The sequence below is a fragment of the Crinia signifera genome, chromosome 2, assembly GCF_055691185.1.
Source record: "Crinia signifera chromosome 2, ASM5569118v1, whole genome shotgun sequence".
NCBI lineage: Eukaryota > Metazoa > Chordata > Amphibia > Anura > Myobatrachidae > Crinia > Crinia signifera.
The window spans coordinates 353,989,601-354,006,674 of NC_139218.1; the positions used below are offsets into that span (position 1 = coordinate 353,989,601).

Sequence of the window (17,074 nt, forward strand, 5' to 3'; positions counted from 1 at the left end):
TCAAAAACACAATGTTTCTGGATCTTATTTTCAACTAACAGTCTGGGTATAGTGGCATACCACCACGATTGGGTGACAGCAGCTTTAGCGGTCACCAAAATATGGCCCATAAATAGGTCTCCGTGATAGAAATGAAAGAAGGCTACCAACATATCAGCAGTAATAGTGGTCCCTATTACTTTGCTAATTGTAGTTAAAGCCTCTACCCAGAACGGCTGCAGGAGTGGACACGCAGAGGCCATATATGTAGAATGGATAAACAATACAAAAGTATAGCCTAAAAGAAAATGTAGGGAACGCTCAGGTGGGTGATCCTGGAAAGAGCATCAGTAGTATTTAGTAACACAGGATTCAGATGTAACTTGTATGCTGAGCAGACTTCTGGGATGTTGCCATACCCTGTACACAGCAGTCTGATGATCTCCTTATGGAAAAATCCAAAGACTAGATCACTATTCTTCTACAGCTTGAACGCATAGTAACTTTCAAACACAAACACTCTTCTCTTTCATACTCCATCACTCTGATCTCTCCTGGCCCATCTCCTACTATTCCTGCTCCATCTTCAACACCAACCTCTACAGCTCCTCCTCTTTTTTTCTGGGGCCTTCAAGGATCTGTACTTGCCCACCTTCCCTTCCTTTCTCCCTCTACACCACCTTGCTAAGTGACTTCATCAGCTCATTTGGCCTCCACTTTAACCTCTATGATACCAAAGATACCTCTCTTTCCACCCTGATATTTCTCCCTCTGTCTTTCCCATGTCAAATCTTGTATGTAGGCCGTTTCATCCTGAATGTCACAACACTTACAGAAACTAAATATTTCCAAGTCTGAAGTTATGGTCTTTCCCTCAGCCTGGCCTCTTTATTAATAAAGGACTTGGGGAATATAGGAGAGGGAGATGTTGTTGGGCATTTACCCCAACAGACTCTGCTCTCCCCCAATCCTGCAGTTAAAACTTATGCTACTAAAACTTATCATTTATCTTGACTAATATAACCCTACTTTCTGCCCGTCCCTCCTCTCATCCACCTTCAATCCCCAGCTCTGATACCTGCCTTGTTATTCTGTCTCTTTGCCCTAACCTGTCAGTCACTTTAATGGCACCTTGACCCACTTCGAAACAAATTTAAAGCTCTCCCTCCTATCTATAAATCGCTCAATCACAATACTTCCCACTCCTCCTCTCCTACTCCCTGATGACCACTTCCCACTCTTGAACTCCTTCATGCTGCTGTCATTCCCTGGAATGCAGTCCAAGCCCTAAGACCTGCCATCAGTAGCCAAATGAGTCGTTAAAATAATTTTCTTCATTGAAGCCTACAACGTCTCAAGGTGCCCATACACCAGCGAGATGTATCTCACCAACTGGTTGCATGCAATGTGGGCAGGACCTTCCTGGGGGACAGGATCGATACATTGTATGCCGTCCTTTTGCATGCAATGTATCTCATGCGATCCTATTAAGGCCCCCTTACATTTGTCCGACTTGTCATAACGACAAGTCGGACCCGATTGTCCCAGCAGCTCCCCGGGAGGGATCACATGCGATGGCACTTCATGTGCCAAGTTTTGCATGTGATAAATCGCATGCGATTTATCACATGCCACTCCCGGGGAGCTGCAGGGACAATGGGAGCGGGGGACAGCAGCAGGAATATGCCCGCAAACAGAGAGTGGGCAGGGGGGGCGGGGGTCAGGGTGCAGGAAGCTGGGCAGGAAGCCGCTGGGCAGGGAGCAGGGGGGGCGGCGGCGCAGAGTACCAGGGAGCCGGGCAGGAGAACATGATGCAGCAGCAGCACTTCCAAAAAAAAAGAAAAACCCCATACAAACGAATAGGAAGCCATTGATTGGCTGAGACCTCTCTCAGCCAATCAGCAATTGGCTGAGAGAGGTCTCAGCCAATGAATGGCTTCCTATGCGTTTGTATGGCCCTTTTTTTTTTTAAGTGCTGCTGCTGCAGCGTCTTCTCCTGCCCGGCTCCCTGGTACTCTGCGCCGCCCCCCCTGCTCCCGCTGATGCTGCCCGGCTCCCTGCGCCTGACTCTGGTAGGTCCCCTGTTGTGGGGGAGCACGGCTCCGGGCAGCACATAAGATTTAGCAAATCTTATGTGCAGCCCGTCCGACCTCCCATCTCCGATCCGATGCGCACGGGGCCGCGCATCGGGTCGGAGGGGATGTCACCATATGCGATTTGGGACGATTTCACGGCCCGATTCATCCGAATCGGGCAAAATCGTGCCCAAATCGCATAATGTAAGGGGGCCTTTAGGGATGAACAGGCTGAGACAAATCTTTGTGGCAGCCATGTAGATCTCTCTGATTGATATGTGAGGCACATCGGAGCGTGCATCCCATCGCAATCGCAGAAAAACCACCTGCGATAAGCGGAAGCCAGGGACGGCGGCTGGTCACTGCACTGGGTGAAGGTCATTTTTTTGTCATATTGTACTGCTTCTGATGAAAATTTGTGTAGGGAATTGAAACGTTAAGTGCATCATTTGTGTCCTTGATTTATTTCCATGAGTTCCGCCCCGTCTCTGCATCTATCAATTAACTGATATTACCAGGAGGGCACCTGGAGTCTGTTGGATATTGGGCGTGAGTGCCGATACTGGGCGTGAGTGCCGAGTGCCGATATATATATGCCAGGAAACGTCCTCTGGTCCAAAATTGTGCAAAGGGGTTCATATGACCCCAAACCCAGTTGTCTATGACCTGTAGGAAAGTGAAGCTACAGTCAAGCACATGCAGTAAAAATGTGGCGCCAAACAGGCCTGTATACCAGAGTGCAATCTTGGTGTATACTTTGCAAAAGTTCGACGTTCTGTAAAAACATTCCTCAAGTTCCTATTTAGCCTTTCTTCAGAATACCATTCCGCTTATTAGCGGATGACTAACCAGGCTGCTGAGAACCCTTGTGCAGTGCGTCTAAGCCCAGGTACATTTATAGACCACTTTTCCTCTGCACAACAAAATGAAAGGTTGTAATCTAATGGGAAACTAGCTACATATTTTGAGGAACAGTTTTGAAAATGTTTTTTGACGTCTCCTTCAAAGGAAATGACGTCCATAATCCAACTTGTTTTGTACAGTCTACGTGTGCAAGACAAAAAAAAAAAACACATGCGTTGCGTTCATAAATGCCAGAGTAGAGAACAAAGAACAAAGATACTAATAAACTGCACATCTGTAACACTAATTCCCTCAGCATTCAGCCTGACACTGTTTATATACAGTCAGATAAACAGAAGCATTTATTGGAGACGGTTTACACATGCATAATCACAAGCATTAACAAATACCGTCGGCTTTAATGGAAAGGGCTTAGAGGAGTGTGCATCGTACGGCTCATTAACTTGATGCGCTCAGGACATTCTGCCGAGCTAATAGCGTGGAATAAAATCTATTAAACACGATGACATACTACTTTCCCTATAAATTCAGAAAGGAGTTTTTAAACTTTCTTTTGCATCAAAAGGTAATATTTAATTGTACCCATAAAAAATATCCATGAAGGATTTGCCAGGGATGATTGACATGGCTGCCGTGAAACAGTTTGCCGTCAAATTGTCCGAGCATGAACGGGTAAGAGAGTTCCATAAAGCAAGCTGTCACTTCTATTTGACATGGTTCTTTAAAATGTTGCAGGCAGATGACAGCTACATGAAGACGACGGGCAAGACAATGAAAGTGTTTAAAACATGAGTTCATTGACTTGCAATGTGCTTGTCAGGCGCATACATGCAGGAGATGGGGTGATCCATGATTTCTATCTGTAGTTTATCTCACCAAATAGATTTTAACGTTATTTATAAAAAAAAAAACTAAAATTCTCAAGAAAGGCAGCCGAAATATTTGATCATTTTAGTTCTTTTGTATCACTCTTAGAATTTTTAGGTTTGCCTTTGAGCTACAAGAATAAATTGAAACATTTTGGAGACATTATACATTTTCGACAACTGAAAAAAAAAAAAAAAGATCCGTCATGGCCACCATACAGTATAGATGGCTGAGAAACTAAAGGGCCCCATACATCAGCAATTAATTGTGACAATTTTCAGATATGGAGATGATTGCCACAATTAATTTTAGATGTGTGGCCTCCCCCCTTTTGGCAATCCCAATCAAAATCGCCAATCGATTGCTTAATCAGATTTTTAAACATGTTTAATAATCTGGTATTATCTGCAGATCTTTTTTTATATGTGTGGGCATTCCCAATTCATCTTCTTCATCTATTTACATTATGAACAGCTGAAATGACAACCGATTGGGCAATTTCCAGATATGAAGATGCAATCTTTAGATGGAAAAATCTGCCGATCACTGAAATAAATCTGTAATGTGTGGGCAAAGTCAGATAGATTGTAAAATCCATTTATCTGGTCAAAAAATCCCTGTATCTGGAAATCCATAAATTGTGATTGCTGATGTATGGGGCCCATAATTCTACAGGTTTCCATTTAAGCTAGACCACAAGGAGCATTGTCTCGATGGGAGATTTCTTATTTTTCTATTGGCTGCTAGATGGTTTACGATTACGGTAAGTACCCTTCCTGGTGACCACTGGAACCATTTGTCAATCAGTGCAAGGAAACCCAATCGCTTCTTGGAACTGAGAAGATGTAATCCGAACTCATAGGGATTGAAGCCACTTGACTTGCAGGCCAAGTTGACAGTCAATAGGTCGACAAAAGCGAAAGGTTGACACTGAATGCTTGGCATTCAAAAGGCATCGCCTTTCATAGTACACAAACTTTGTTTCATGTTTTAAAATCCTGTTTCATGCACAAATAAAATATATGTGTGTGCATTTAATGTGTTTGAGGTGCTTATACAGCATAAATGCAAGCTAGCTCATTGAAATATACAAATATCCAGAAATACGGAATAATCCGTTATCCAAATTGCTTCTGGTTCTGAGCATTTTGGGATACACAACCAGTGTATAAACATTAAGCATGAAGCACATTTTGGAAACAGTGGATAAACCAAACTCTAGAACAGGCATGTCCAACGTTGGCCCTCCAGATGTTGTGATACTACACATCCCAGCATGCTTTGCCACAGTTTTGCTATTAGAGAATGCTAAAACTATTGCAAAGCATGCTAGGATGTGTAGTTTCACAACATCTGGAGGGCCAACGTTGGACATGCCTGCTCTAGAACAAGGCCCTGGATAAGTGGCATCATGGTGAGGGGTGAGGCTAATGGTCCAGGCAGGTGCACAGGCTGCAGGATGTATGTCCGAAGCACCTAAATTACTCTCTGGCCAGGTCTACAGCAGAGCTGAAGGCCAGGGGTTCCCAAACTTTTTTTAAATATCAAAATGTTTTTTTACAGCACCCCTAGGTCAAAAGTTTCTTATTGAGAAATTATGAAAAAATATTAACGTAAGTAAATTGTGTTCATAGGTTATCCTTAAGGTCAGGTTGTTGTGAGGAACATGATTTGCTTCTGTTTGTCCACATATGTTATGATTGGAAACCATAAATACTTGGACCACAAACTCAGGGCACCGCTGCAATTGCTCCAAGCCACCGCAGAAGGATGCCACTGCACACAGTTTGGGAACCAATGCTATAGGCAAATGCGCTTAATGTGTTCTTTGATATTCTAGGACACAGTATCACAATTGACATTTTAACAAAGGTGCAGTTAAACTGTACTTTTTACGACCAAGTTCCACAAAGGACGTTTTCACTAACTGTATTGGGCTGTGATTTAAGCTAAGCAGCAGAAGCAAATGTATACAATGGCAGCTAGAAGAAGAAAGGAAGCGGGGAGAGGGGGTGGGGTAAATGGATCATCAGCACAAGCTCAAGGCAGAACGAATCGCTCCTTCTACTTGGAGTAGTAAAAAGTAAGACGCGACTCTAATGAAGCACTTTGAAACGTTAGTTTTCCAGGCCATGATCTCTGAGCAGTTGGTAATAAGTCATTAGTTTAAACATTTCATTTCTTTTCTCTTAGGCTGGGAGCCAGCTATATTTAGATGGAAATAAACTTTGCCAAGTGAACCAAGAATGTCATATCTAATCATGTTAAAGATTTAGTTCCATTGGTTTTGCTGGCAGATTCATTTGGTTTATACTTCCAGCCAACCAAGTGCATTTAATGAGTTGTGTAGTTGCTACAGGGTTTGATATGCATTGATCTGAAGAGTTAAGGGCACGAAATGCCCCAATTTGATTCAGGACTTGCTCTAAATGCAGGATTTCAGGATATACGAATATGTAAATGACTAAAAGCAATTAATGCAGCATTTCCAATTAAGATTTGCTTTTCAATAGATGAGCAGCAACACAAACATAAAAATGTTGTTGCGTATGTATGCAGCTACAAAAGGAACAGTAGGGGCGCGGATTACCTGGTGGCAGAACATCTTCACTTGCACCTTCTCCTTCCTTATGTGCTATGGGCACCTTGGGTGGGATTAGTAAAGCGACACCCTCTTTACCATGTACAGTGTATTCAACTATGACCATTCATTTGTCAAGTAGATCAACCACTAAATTAGCAGTTTGTAATTATCAATAGCTAAAAAAAGTTATGAAGAAATTACATATAGACCACAATTTACATACAGTACATAGAAAATGTATCCTTTTTTACTTTTTGATCAGCCATTTTTATTTTTTTTTAGTCTTTATTAGACCGCTGGCAATGTAGAAACTACCAATTTAGGTTTTCCAGCAACACAATCTGTCCAAGCTTTTACTGTAGGTCAGAGGATGAAGTGGTGGCGGCTGGCCGCACACAGAGGACCGCATATGCAGTGTGTCCTGAAGATGGAGGATCCGCATTACAGATAAGAGCTAGACACGCACTGCTAGAGAGTCTATTAAGTAAATAAATCAGACCTTGGAAAGGCATTATACTGCTAGGCACACCGAGGGGGTCACATCGGCGGCCTTAAAGAGTAAATATCACATATTCGCATTGAAAGCCGTCATTTGTGAGCTCATCCTGTCTGCGAAAATGAAAATGTCACCAGTAACTTCACTGAGGTATGAAGCCCCTATTGTCGCTTCCTAGTGATGTCACAAGGAGTTCGTGATGGGCTATATATGTGTGTGCATAAATGTGGTTTCCATTTTACTAGCCCTTTTGTCTGTACTTCCTATTGTAGCAATGACTACTTGGATTTATATATACTCCTGAGACATTCATTTTAGATTTGGAGGGTAGTAATAAAATATGCATATTCAGTAGACCAACGTTAAAATATTTGACTACACATCAAACATAAAATGATATCTCTACATGCCAAATACAAGGATGTTTATTATTTTACAGGATGATCTTTAAATGTGTGCCAAAGGGCATAAGGCAGAGCTTTGTAGTAAATAGTCTAAAATCATATAAATAGCTAGAAGCGCAAACACAAATGCTGAAACACATAAGAAAAACAGTGCTGGACTAAACATAGAAACAGACTGTGACGGTACATAAGAACCATCTAGTCTGCCATAAACACATGCACACACACCAGGGGACATTTTTTGTCAGAAGACAAATAACCTATCAGTATATTTGAGGAGTGTGGAAAGAATTTGGAGCACCCAGAGAAAACCCACGCAAGTACGGGGAGAATATACAAACTCCACACAGTAAGGGCCATGGGGAAAATCGAACCCATGACCTCAGTGCTGTGAGGCAGTAATGTTCACCACAATACCCTCTGTACTAAAGTGTGCAATCTTAAATAGAATACATTAAAAAATATAAAGTCAAACAAAGGATACAATAAACTGACTTGTAGGCCGTGATCTCATACCGTGTTTCCCCGATAATAAGACACTGTCTTATTTTTTTTTTCAACCAACAAAAAACACGGTACTTGTATACTATCACGGCTCCCATCGCATGCCATATGTAATGGCATGCGATATGATTTTACCGGGGTTTTAATGCATTTGTGAAAAAATCATGGACAGGTGTTCAAATCATGTAAAATGCACCCCAAATGGCATTTTTCACACTATCACCCCCACTATCAACGCCAACCCAAAGCGTGGCGAGCCCGCGAGGGGCGGCGGTACGCGTCCTACGACCCTTTCATACCCCCACTATCCATGTCGGCGTGGAGTTGAGAATAGAAAGTGTGGCGAGCGCAGCGAGCCACCGAGACCGAAGCGTGGCGAGCCCCGCGAGGGGACGCGGATACCTTCACAGGTATCCGTGTCCCCTCGCGGGCTTCACAGGTATCCGTGTCCCCTCGCGGGCTTCACAGGTATCCGCGTCCGCTCGCCACGCTTCGGGCTCGGTGGCTCACTGCGCTCGCCACACTTTCTATTCTCAACTCCACGCCGACGTGGATAGTGGGGGTATGAAAAGGTCGTAGGACACGTACCGCCACACTTCGGGTTGGCGTTGATAGTGGAGGTGATACAGTGTGAAAAATGACATTTGGGGTGCATTTTACATGATTTGAACACAGGTCTATGATTTTTGTGAAAAATGGCATCGCATCCGATCGCATGTACGATGCCCATCGTGGAAGCCGTGATAGTATACAAGTACCAAAAACACCATAGGCCTTATTTTCAGGGGAGGTCTTATTTTAATACGGTACACATTGACAGCAATCCTCCTTTAAAACATGCCCCAGTGCTCCTTGTAAACATGCCCCCAGTCCTCCGTTAAAGAGAGGGAATGTACCGTAACAGCCTCCTTTACACACCTCTCCTCCTCTCTCAGTCTCAGCAACGCCAGCGTTCTGTGCTCTGCTGCAGCCGCGTGATGTGCGCGGCGAGGCGTCACGCCGCCTCCCGCAATGCATCCCTGGGACCGGGAGCAAAGCGGCATCTGTAGAAGCCGGTGGTCTCTAAATACCTCAGAGGTGACCGAAGATCACCTGGAGGTTAGCGGGGGCTAGTATTTATTGCTTGGAATCCATTGCTTTGAAAATTTAATCGGCCTTATTTTCGGCCTTATAATATGGTGAAAATTTAATCAAGTGCAAAGTTCTGAAGTGTAGGGATGGGGATTTAAAGAAATGAATTGTATTGGAACATCTTCCAATATAAAATGCATTATAATAGTGCACAGAACATCACGGCTAATTGAATCTCTCCCATATGGGGTATTCTGGTGAGACCAATTCTACAGCCTCTGCTCCAACAAGGTAACATTTGAACAGCAGGGGTTCCCAAAAAATTTAAAATCCCGAAAAAAGTGACTGGAAGCCACATTACATTGACCATAAATAATTTGAATTAGTCCTGGACCACCACCAATCTATGGCACCCTCACGAGTGTCCGAAGGCACCCCAGGGTGCCATAGCACACAATTTGGGAACCATTAGGCTACAGTTTTGAACTGTGGAAGTCTGAATTCAAGCATGACCTTGCAGGTGTAGAACACATTGGATTGTGGAAGAGTATAGAGAAGACATAATGACCAATAATCCCTTACATGCCTAGAACACTGTCACATTGCTCATGCTGGTGATGTTACTAGCTGCAGATTCCAGGTTACGTCGTCAGGCAGACGGTACTGTTTATTAACACGTCTGACTCATCGTGAGGTTTTATCTTTAATTACAAGCCCAGACAACCTCATGACTTATTCACAGAATGAACTGTCAGTCACATTTATAAATCCGCTGATTCTTCATCACTGCAACAAAGGTTGCAAGACACTATTAAGTGTAAGCATTAAGTTACATCTGTGCTTTATATAGGAATTTGCTAGGGTACTATACTAGGTACTTACTATACAAATAAAAGGTTTTATGACTATCTGTATACAATAAAGTTTTTATCGGATTCTGCTCCTTGCATGTCTTACTTTACAAATATTATCTACCTTTAAAAAGAAAGGGACATTAAATGAGGATCACAACACAATCAGATTACATAAAAGATGGACTGTCTAAATGAGCTTACATCCGAATACCCCTTTCACATCCCGTAAATAACTCTGGTCCGACCCGGGTTGTTGCCGGGTCGATGTGCAGTGTAAAAGGGTCTTTAGAAATTAGCCAGGTCCAGCAACCCGGCATAGGAACCAGAGTTAAAATCAGCGTTAATCCTGGGTTGTACCCGGGATGTTGTGCAGTGTGATCGGGTAACCCGGGTCCAGTTCACACTATAGGGAGGATGCAGCATCAGTTTCAAATGCGGTTTCCTTCCCCATACCCCGATTATGCTCCGCCCCACCCCCTTACTGATGTCAGTGACCGACTGTGGGGGCAATGTTCTCCGGCGATGTCCCCTCCTGGAGATAGCGCATCAGTTTACACTGATGCGCTGTCTCCTGTCCCCCGGCCGGCTCGACTGGGCATGCGCGTGATCTCGCTACTCATGCAAGATCCCCAGTGCAGCCCAGAGGTAAAAGCAGGGACAGCGCTGTCCCTGCTGTTTAGATAGGGCTTTGCTAGCCTGCTGCTGGTGAAGCCAAAGCCGGCCCTGACCTTTACCGCATCCCAGCTCCTTCAAACATGGGGGAGAAGCGGTATCAGTGCGAATTGCGTGCGCGGATACCCCTTCTCCCCCATAACGACACTTCATACATCTGCCTCAGTGTTCTAGAATATTGTAGCTAGTGGAGGTGAAAGTATATGTGGATGCTGTAAGGCAGGCATGTCCAACCTGCAGCCCTCCAGCTGTTGTGAAACTACACATCCCAGCATGCCTTGCAATAGTTTTAGCATTCCCTAATAGCAATACTATGGCAAGGCATGCTGGGATGTGTAGTTTCACAACATCTGGAGGGCCGCAGGTTGGACATGCCTGCTGTAAGGGGATTAACTCACTAGGTCGATAAGCAAAACGTCAACATGCAGGAAGGTAAACATGGGTTAGGTCGACCGGATCATTAGGTCGACATGGGAAAGGTCAACAGTCAAAAAGTTGACATGGGGTTTTTCACCTTTTTTTTTTTTTTTGAGCCGACCGGCAGTATTTCATGCCCTACCATCCACAAGGGCGCTGTGGGTGAATAGTGTGCCAAACATATCGATACACTGTGCCCAAAGCATAGCGAGCCATGCGAGGGGACGCGGTGCTAAGTTTCAGTGTCCATGTAGACTGTGACGACATACGGGACAAAAAAATAAAAATTAAAACCCCCATGTCCCAGTCCATCTGCTCCTACCTCCAATCTGTCTTCACAGCTCCCTCTCTCCATACCCAGCACATTTGAAACATATCAATGTCCCTGCAAAAATTGCTTTCACCTTTCTATTAGGACATCTTTTAGCACACAAAGAAGTCCATTGAGTGGCCTCTAGTGGTCAGTGGCAGTACTTCACTTAGAGGTGAGGAATCGTTAGCCTTTCATATATAGACACAGTAAATGTACCCCACTAGGATTCACCTGATAGCATGGTTGAATAGATAATACGGCTTTCCTTTGATATGGATGTGCAACATCTATGGACTCTGAAGTCAATATCCAATCAGTGTTTATACAGAGCAGACGTGGCGCTGCAGTTTCATGCGGATGACATTTTGTGAGGGTTCATTGCAGCCCAATAAAGAACAGTGCTGTAGCTGCTAATGTTGCAGGCGTCACACAGTAATATTACAGTATGTAAGACCTGCAGACGCTCAGTCTGTGTACAATAAATCACCCATCACATTCCTCTAACTCATTGCAAGATGTATACAGAAAATGAACCACAAATGTAAAATATGGAAGATTGATTTAATACTTGCATTAGTGCAAAGTCTGATACAACAACCCATAGGTAAGAATGAAGATATCCTGCAATCTATAGATACATAGGAATGGTGCATACCTCTATTTACAACCAGGAAACAGATACATTAAGTGAGCTCACAGTGACAGATCTGATTACAGTGCCGCCGTGCCATTTCTACCATACTTCTTACCCCTTTTATGAAGGGTGTACACAAGACCATATAACGCGGGCTGGCTGGCAAGTGTGTACACCAGATATAGATAGATAGATTTATATTACACACACACACACACACACACACACAGCATCAAGTCTCCGATCGATAAGTTTATATCGTTACCTGCATCGGCCGCTCTGACGGTGGCGTCGACAAGCTTTAGTTTCTGCAGCCCTAAGTTCGGAGTCAGATTGTTGACCATGATATCAACACCATCATGTCGACATTTCTGATGTTTTGGAAATGTCGACATTGGGTTAGGCCACAGGTTCTCAAACTCAGTCCTCAGGACCCCACACAGTGCACATATGCCATGTCTCCTCACAGAATCACAAGTGAAATAATTAGTTCCACCTGTGGATCTTTTAAAATGTGTCAGTGAGTAATGAATGCATCTGTGCACCTGGAAAACGTGAACTGTGTGGGGACCTGAGGACTGAGTTTGAGAACCCCTGGGTTAGGCATATGTTGACCTGAAAACCATATTGTCGACTTCCTTAGTGCCCACAATGTACATGTCAACATTTCACAGTTGACAGATGACTAACGATCTGGTATACACAACCCCCAGGTTATGTGGATGACAACGAACCCAAGAAATGGCCTCATGTACAATTCCAACATCTATGTGGCCCCACATGCATGAGAGTGTCCTTTTAATAAATTATTCTAAGAAATTGTAAGACAACTGAATTGTATGAATGGTTATGACAAAAGAAGTGATTGGACGAGATCTACCCCTTCTGTATTATAAGGAACAATGAGCCTTCTGCTTTATATGGACACAGAATGAATTGGTGACAGTAACAAATGAATAATCAATGCTGTATAAAGGGCTCAGCGCCGTATCTGCGAAGCAATCGCTGACAGCTGTGCCGAACACTAGATTGTAATCTCTCACCTTGTAACCCGGTCCAAGCTGGTGTATCGCGAAGATCTGCGCGGGATTTAAAGCCTCTATGAAGACATACACTGCTCCAAGCTGACCGCAGAACACTCTGTTTGCGTCAGCGGTTTCTGATGAGCCCAGGAAGCATTTGTCGTAACTCTTCAAAAGACAAAAATAAACAAACAGCAAATTATTCACCGAAAATCAGGAACGTCTCCTTTTATGGCGTAGAAAATAACTGTCCTCTGTACCGTTTACTCTTTCCCAGCATCGCTAGTCTAGATTTTCCTGTAGCTCTAATCCTGAAAGTCCGGTAACCTAAGCATTTGTCTCCATATAAATGATATATATATATATATATATATATATATATATATATATATATATATATATATATATATATATATATATATATATATATATATATATATATATATATATACATATACTGGTAGGAGGATCCGCACACAGGTAAGTCACAGGACAACAGGGAGGTGCTCCACTCTAAGGGAATCGGAATCCCACATATAATTTCTGTTTGTTGGAAGCAGGCACTCACCAAAAACGAACTCAGAGCAAGTTGAAATAGATGGTTTAATCATTCATCATGTGTGTCACAGATAGACACACATGATGAATGATTAAACCATCTATTTCAACTTGCTCTGAGTTCGTTTTTGGTGAGTGCCTGCTTCCAACAAACAGAAAATATATATATATATATATATATATGGAAATTGAAGAGGGCACTCACCAAGTAGTAAATCATCAACTGGTTTTTATTGTCATCTGATAACCAAGCGTATCGACGTTACGTTACGTTTCGGTCCAGTATAGACCATCCTCAGGACAAGGTTCAGCATTACAAACAACTGTAAACAGACTTGCGACCTGGCATCCTTCCTCTTAGGAGGAAGGATGCCAGGTCGCAAGTCTGTTTACAGTTGTTTGTAATGCTGAACCTTGTCCTGAGGATGGTCTATACTGGACCGAAACGTAACGTAACGTCGATACGCTTGGTTATCAGATGACAATAAAAACCAGTTGATGATTTACTACTTGGTGAGTGCCCTCTTCAATTTCCCTATGCTTTGATGTTAATCCATCAGTAGGAGCATCCCCCTCTCTCTACATGATATAGAGTGCGGACTACCTCTAAAAATTATATATATATATATATATATATATATATATATATATATATATATATATATATATATATATATATATATATATATATATATATATATATATATATAAATATAAAAGGTAAAAAAAATCTACATGTAGGAACTGAGCCTGATTCAGGGCTGATCGAAAATGTGCAAATTTGCAAACCTGTCAATTAGCGAATGACTGCAAATGCGCAAAAAACAGATGCCTAAATAGCAACAGAAATAGCGAATAGATCTAATCGCAATAACTTTGCAATTTGACGGACAGGAAGTTGGCATTTTCTGTGAGTGTCAGAGAAAAATGCAGGCGTGCCCAGGTATTTTAAGTGAGGGTGTGGGATGTCCGTGCCGGCTCGAACAGCCTGTCTTGTCGCAGAGTTGTGGAAGGGTCAGAGTTATGGGTCTGGGATATTGTGTATTGATGTGTGACAATTCTGTCGCAGACTTGCTAAGGGCGGGTCTTCACTCGTCAGGGCAGCGGCTAACTACTTGCAGACATCTGCAAAATTGCAGATTAGGGATCAGGTCTGAATTAGGCCCTTTAGCAGTAGCACATGAAGGCAATAAGAAATGATCATCCAAAGTAGCGGATGAGAAACCTCTGGCTGGCACAGAACCTCTCCAAGTGAGCAGTCTGTAGTAACGTTATAGCGATCGCTTTACAGCTGGGTTCTGACCCCGCACGCTGCGCTGACAAAGGCTGCAATACAAGAGATGGGAGGAGCATGGAAGGCTGCCAGGGAAGAATCAGATCCCTCTCCGACGGTACTCACGGCATAGAGACCAAATGGATAATACCATCTTCAGATGTCATTAGCAGCTTGGGACCAATTACAAAAAGCCAAACTTTTCAGAAGTTGGAAAATTGGCCTAGACCACAGTCCCCACTGAGATGAATGGAGGACTGAGGTCTGAAGCCCTTCAGCACCATGGGAGGTTTCTGTCCTCACTGAGCTCCTATAATACAGGCAATGGGCCTTATTCAGATCTGCGTGCACGCAGATCCGATGTTGGCCATCTGCACATGCGCAGAAGGGTATCTGCACATGTGCAGGCATATGGTGCGTGCACCCACGGCAGCGAGGGGGGGGGGGCGGGGGCGGAGATGGGCGGGGGGCGCCGGCTGCCCCATTACCATATGGGAACGCCCAACGTTCCATGGGCGTTCCCATGAGAACTCTGGGTGTTCTCATGGTAATGAGGCAGTGAGGCGGGTGTGGGGGCCGGGTAGCTGACATCACCGGATGTCAGCTGCCCGCCCATATCACGCCAGCGTGCACGCAAATGTAAGTAACTCAAAAGTCACTTATATAAGCGTGCACGCTAAACATCATTCGATGGTCATCGACCATCGAATGATGTGGGCGGACACCCCAGCAAAGTGAATGGATGTTTATGCAAAACATCCATTCGCTGCTGTGCGGGCGAAGCCGCACATTGCTGGGGCGGCGGGGGGGGCGTGCGTTCGCCGGATGGGGTTTGGTGGACTCGCAAGGCTGCGAATTCGCAGCCTTGCGAATCAACCTGAATAAACCCCAATATCCCTTACATTGCCGGGGTACTAATAGGCACTGGGAAAGACCACCATGACTAGTACGGAGTCCAATCATTGTCATTTTGGAGTGGTTATTTAAAGCTAAACTACAGCCTGCCCGTGTTACTGGCACAGACGCGTCTCCTATCAATCCGCTTACGTGAAAACTTATTACAGTATATGAAGGACTATAAACATCGTTCTCATCACACTGTACACTGTATCCTAGCTCTGCCGGCCTGCAGTACAGTGTATACCCACATAACCTGTACAGCACCGAGCTAACTGCAAAATCTACAGAAATGAGAAAAAGAAATGTTATGGAAAGAGTTTTATTAATATTAATTAGGAGATAAAACGCTGGGATTAGAGCTCACAGCATACAGTCATATCCAGGATAAGCTCACACATCAGCTTAGTGTCAATACATTTGTGTCCCTGTAATAAATACTCACATCGTTGGTGTTGACGTGCCAGGCCATGTCCCCGTAAGATACGAGCTGGCCATTTACGTAGCAGCGGATTTCACTGTTTCTCCAGCGGTTATAGATGTGTACGATGCTGATCATGTACCACTGAGGAGAAATGGATTCTGCGTGTGAGTACAGATTATAGCATAGCCGCAGCTGCGGTGTCACATTACACAGGTACTATAGGGATCAGAGACACTTCCTGCATTCCCAGTCACTCAGACTTATAGGATTTATTAGCACAGAATACGGTTTATTGGTCACTGAGGAGCTACAGTCACTTTATATAAAATAATGCCTTAAACAACACAGCAGAATAGAATGTATGCTGACAAAAAGATAGCAAGTAAATAATAGGGGACGCAGTTATTGGGTAGGTCTGTGACCAATCGAAACATGTGGGAGGTTCCCCTGCCTTGCAAATGGATGTTACGCTGTAACATCCATTCACAGGCCCCTGCAAGCGAGTCGCCCTTGCGAATGGGTGGCTGCATCCACCAGAACAACCCCCGCTCTGCCCAGAACATGTACAAAGTTTAATTCAATAGCACTGTGCATAGCTGACTAATACGTTACATGTGCTATGGATAATTAATTCACGCTTGTAGTACATTCATTCTCTACACATTATTTGCTTGAAAACATTTTTCTTTATGCCAAAGTATCACGTTGTGTAGCGGCATTCCTTCCGCGAGGGATCAATGCGGAACACACTAGCAATAGAATTCACTTTAACGACACTATCCCTCCTTCGAAACAAAGACATACATTGGATCATCGGCTTTTGAGGGAAATAGTGTAGCATTGTGTAGAAAAATGGGACAAACCACATAATACAATGTATTTAATTAAATACAAAAATTGAATTGTGTAACCGTAAAAACAGGTCTTTCAATTTGGTATACTTTGAGTATTATGTAGACATGTTCTTCAATTTTAAATGACAATACTATCTCCTTTAGCCATTTTAGGGTCTGTTAGCTTTTAATCTCATCCGCTGTATGCATTGTGATGTTAGCCCTTGCAAGAAGTTGCAATTACGGCATTGTCAATCACGGCTCTGGCTCAGAAAGGAAACGGCCACGGAGGTTCAAACATTCATTTTAACCAATCTGTAGAGAAACTATAAA

At 43.6% G+C, this 17,074-nt stretch overlaps 1 protein-coding gene across 7 annotated transcripts in view; it reads right to left on the minus strand.

Moving 5' to 3' along the window:
* The window catches only part of NBEA (neurobeachin), a 564,577-nt gene that overhangs the window by 393,899 nt on the left and 153,604 nt on the right, over nt 1-17,074 (minus strand). For all 7 annotated transcript variants that reach the window (XM_083169798.1, XM_083169794.1, XM_083169792.1 and 4 more), the window contains exons 7-8: nt 15,930-16,049; nt 12,778-12,924 (exon numbers count right to left, since the gene is read on the minus strand). In XM_083169798.1, coding sequence (XP_083025924.1) covers nt 12,778-12,924; nt 15,930-16,049 — 267 coding nt within the window. The remainder of the gene's footprint in view (nt 1-12,777; nt 12,925-15,929; nt 16,050-17,074) is intronic.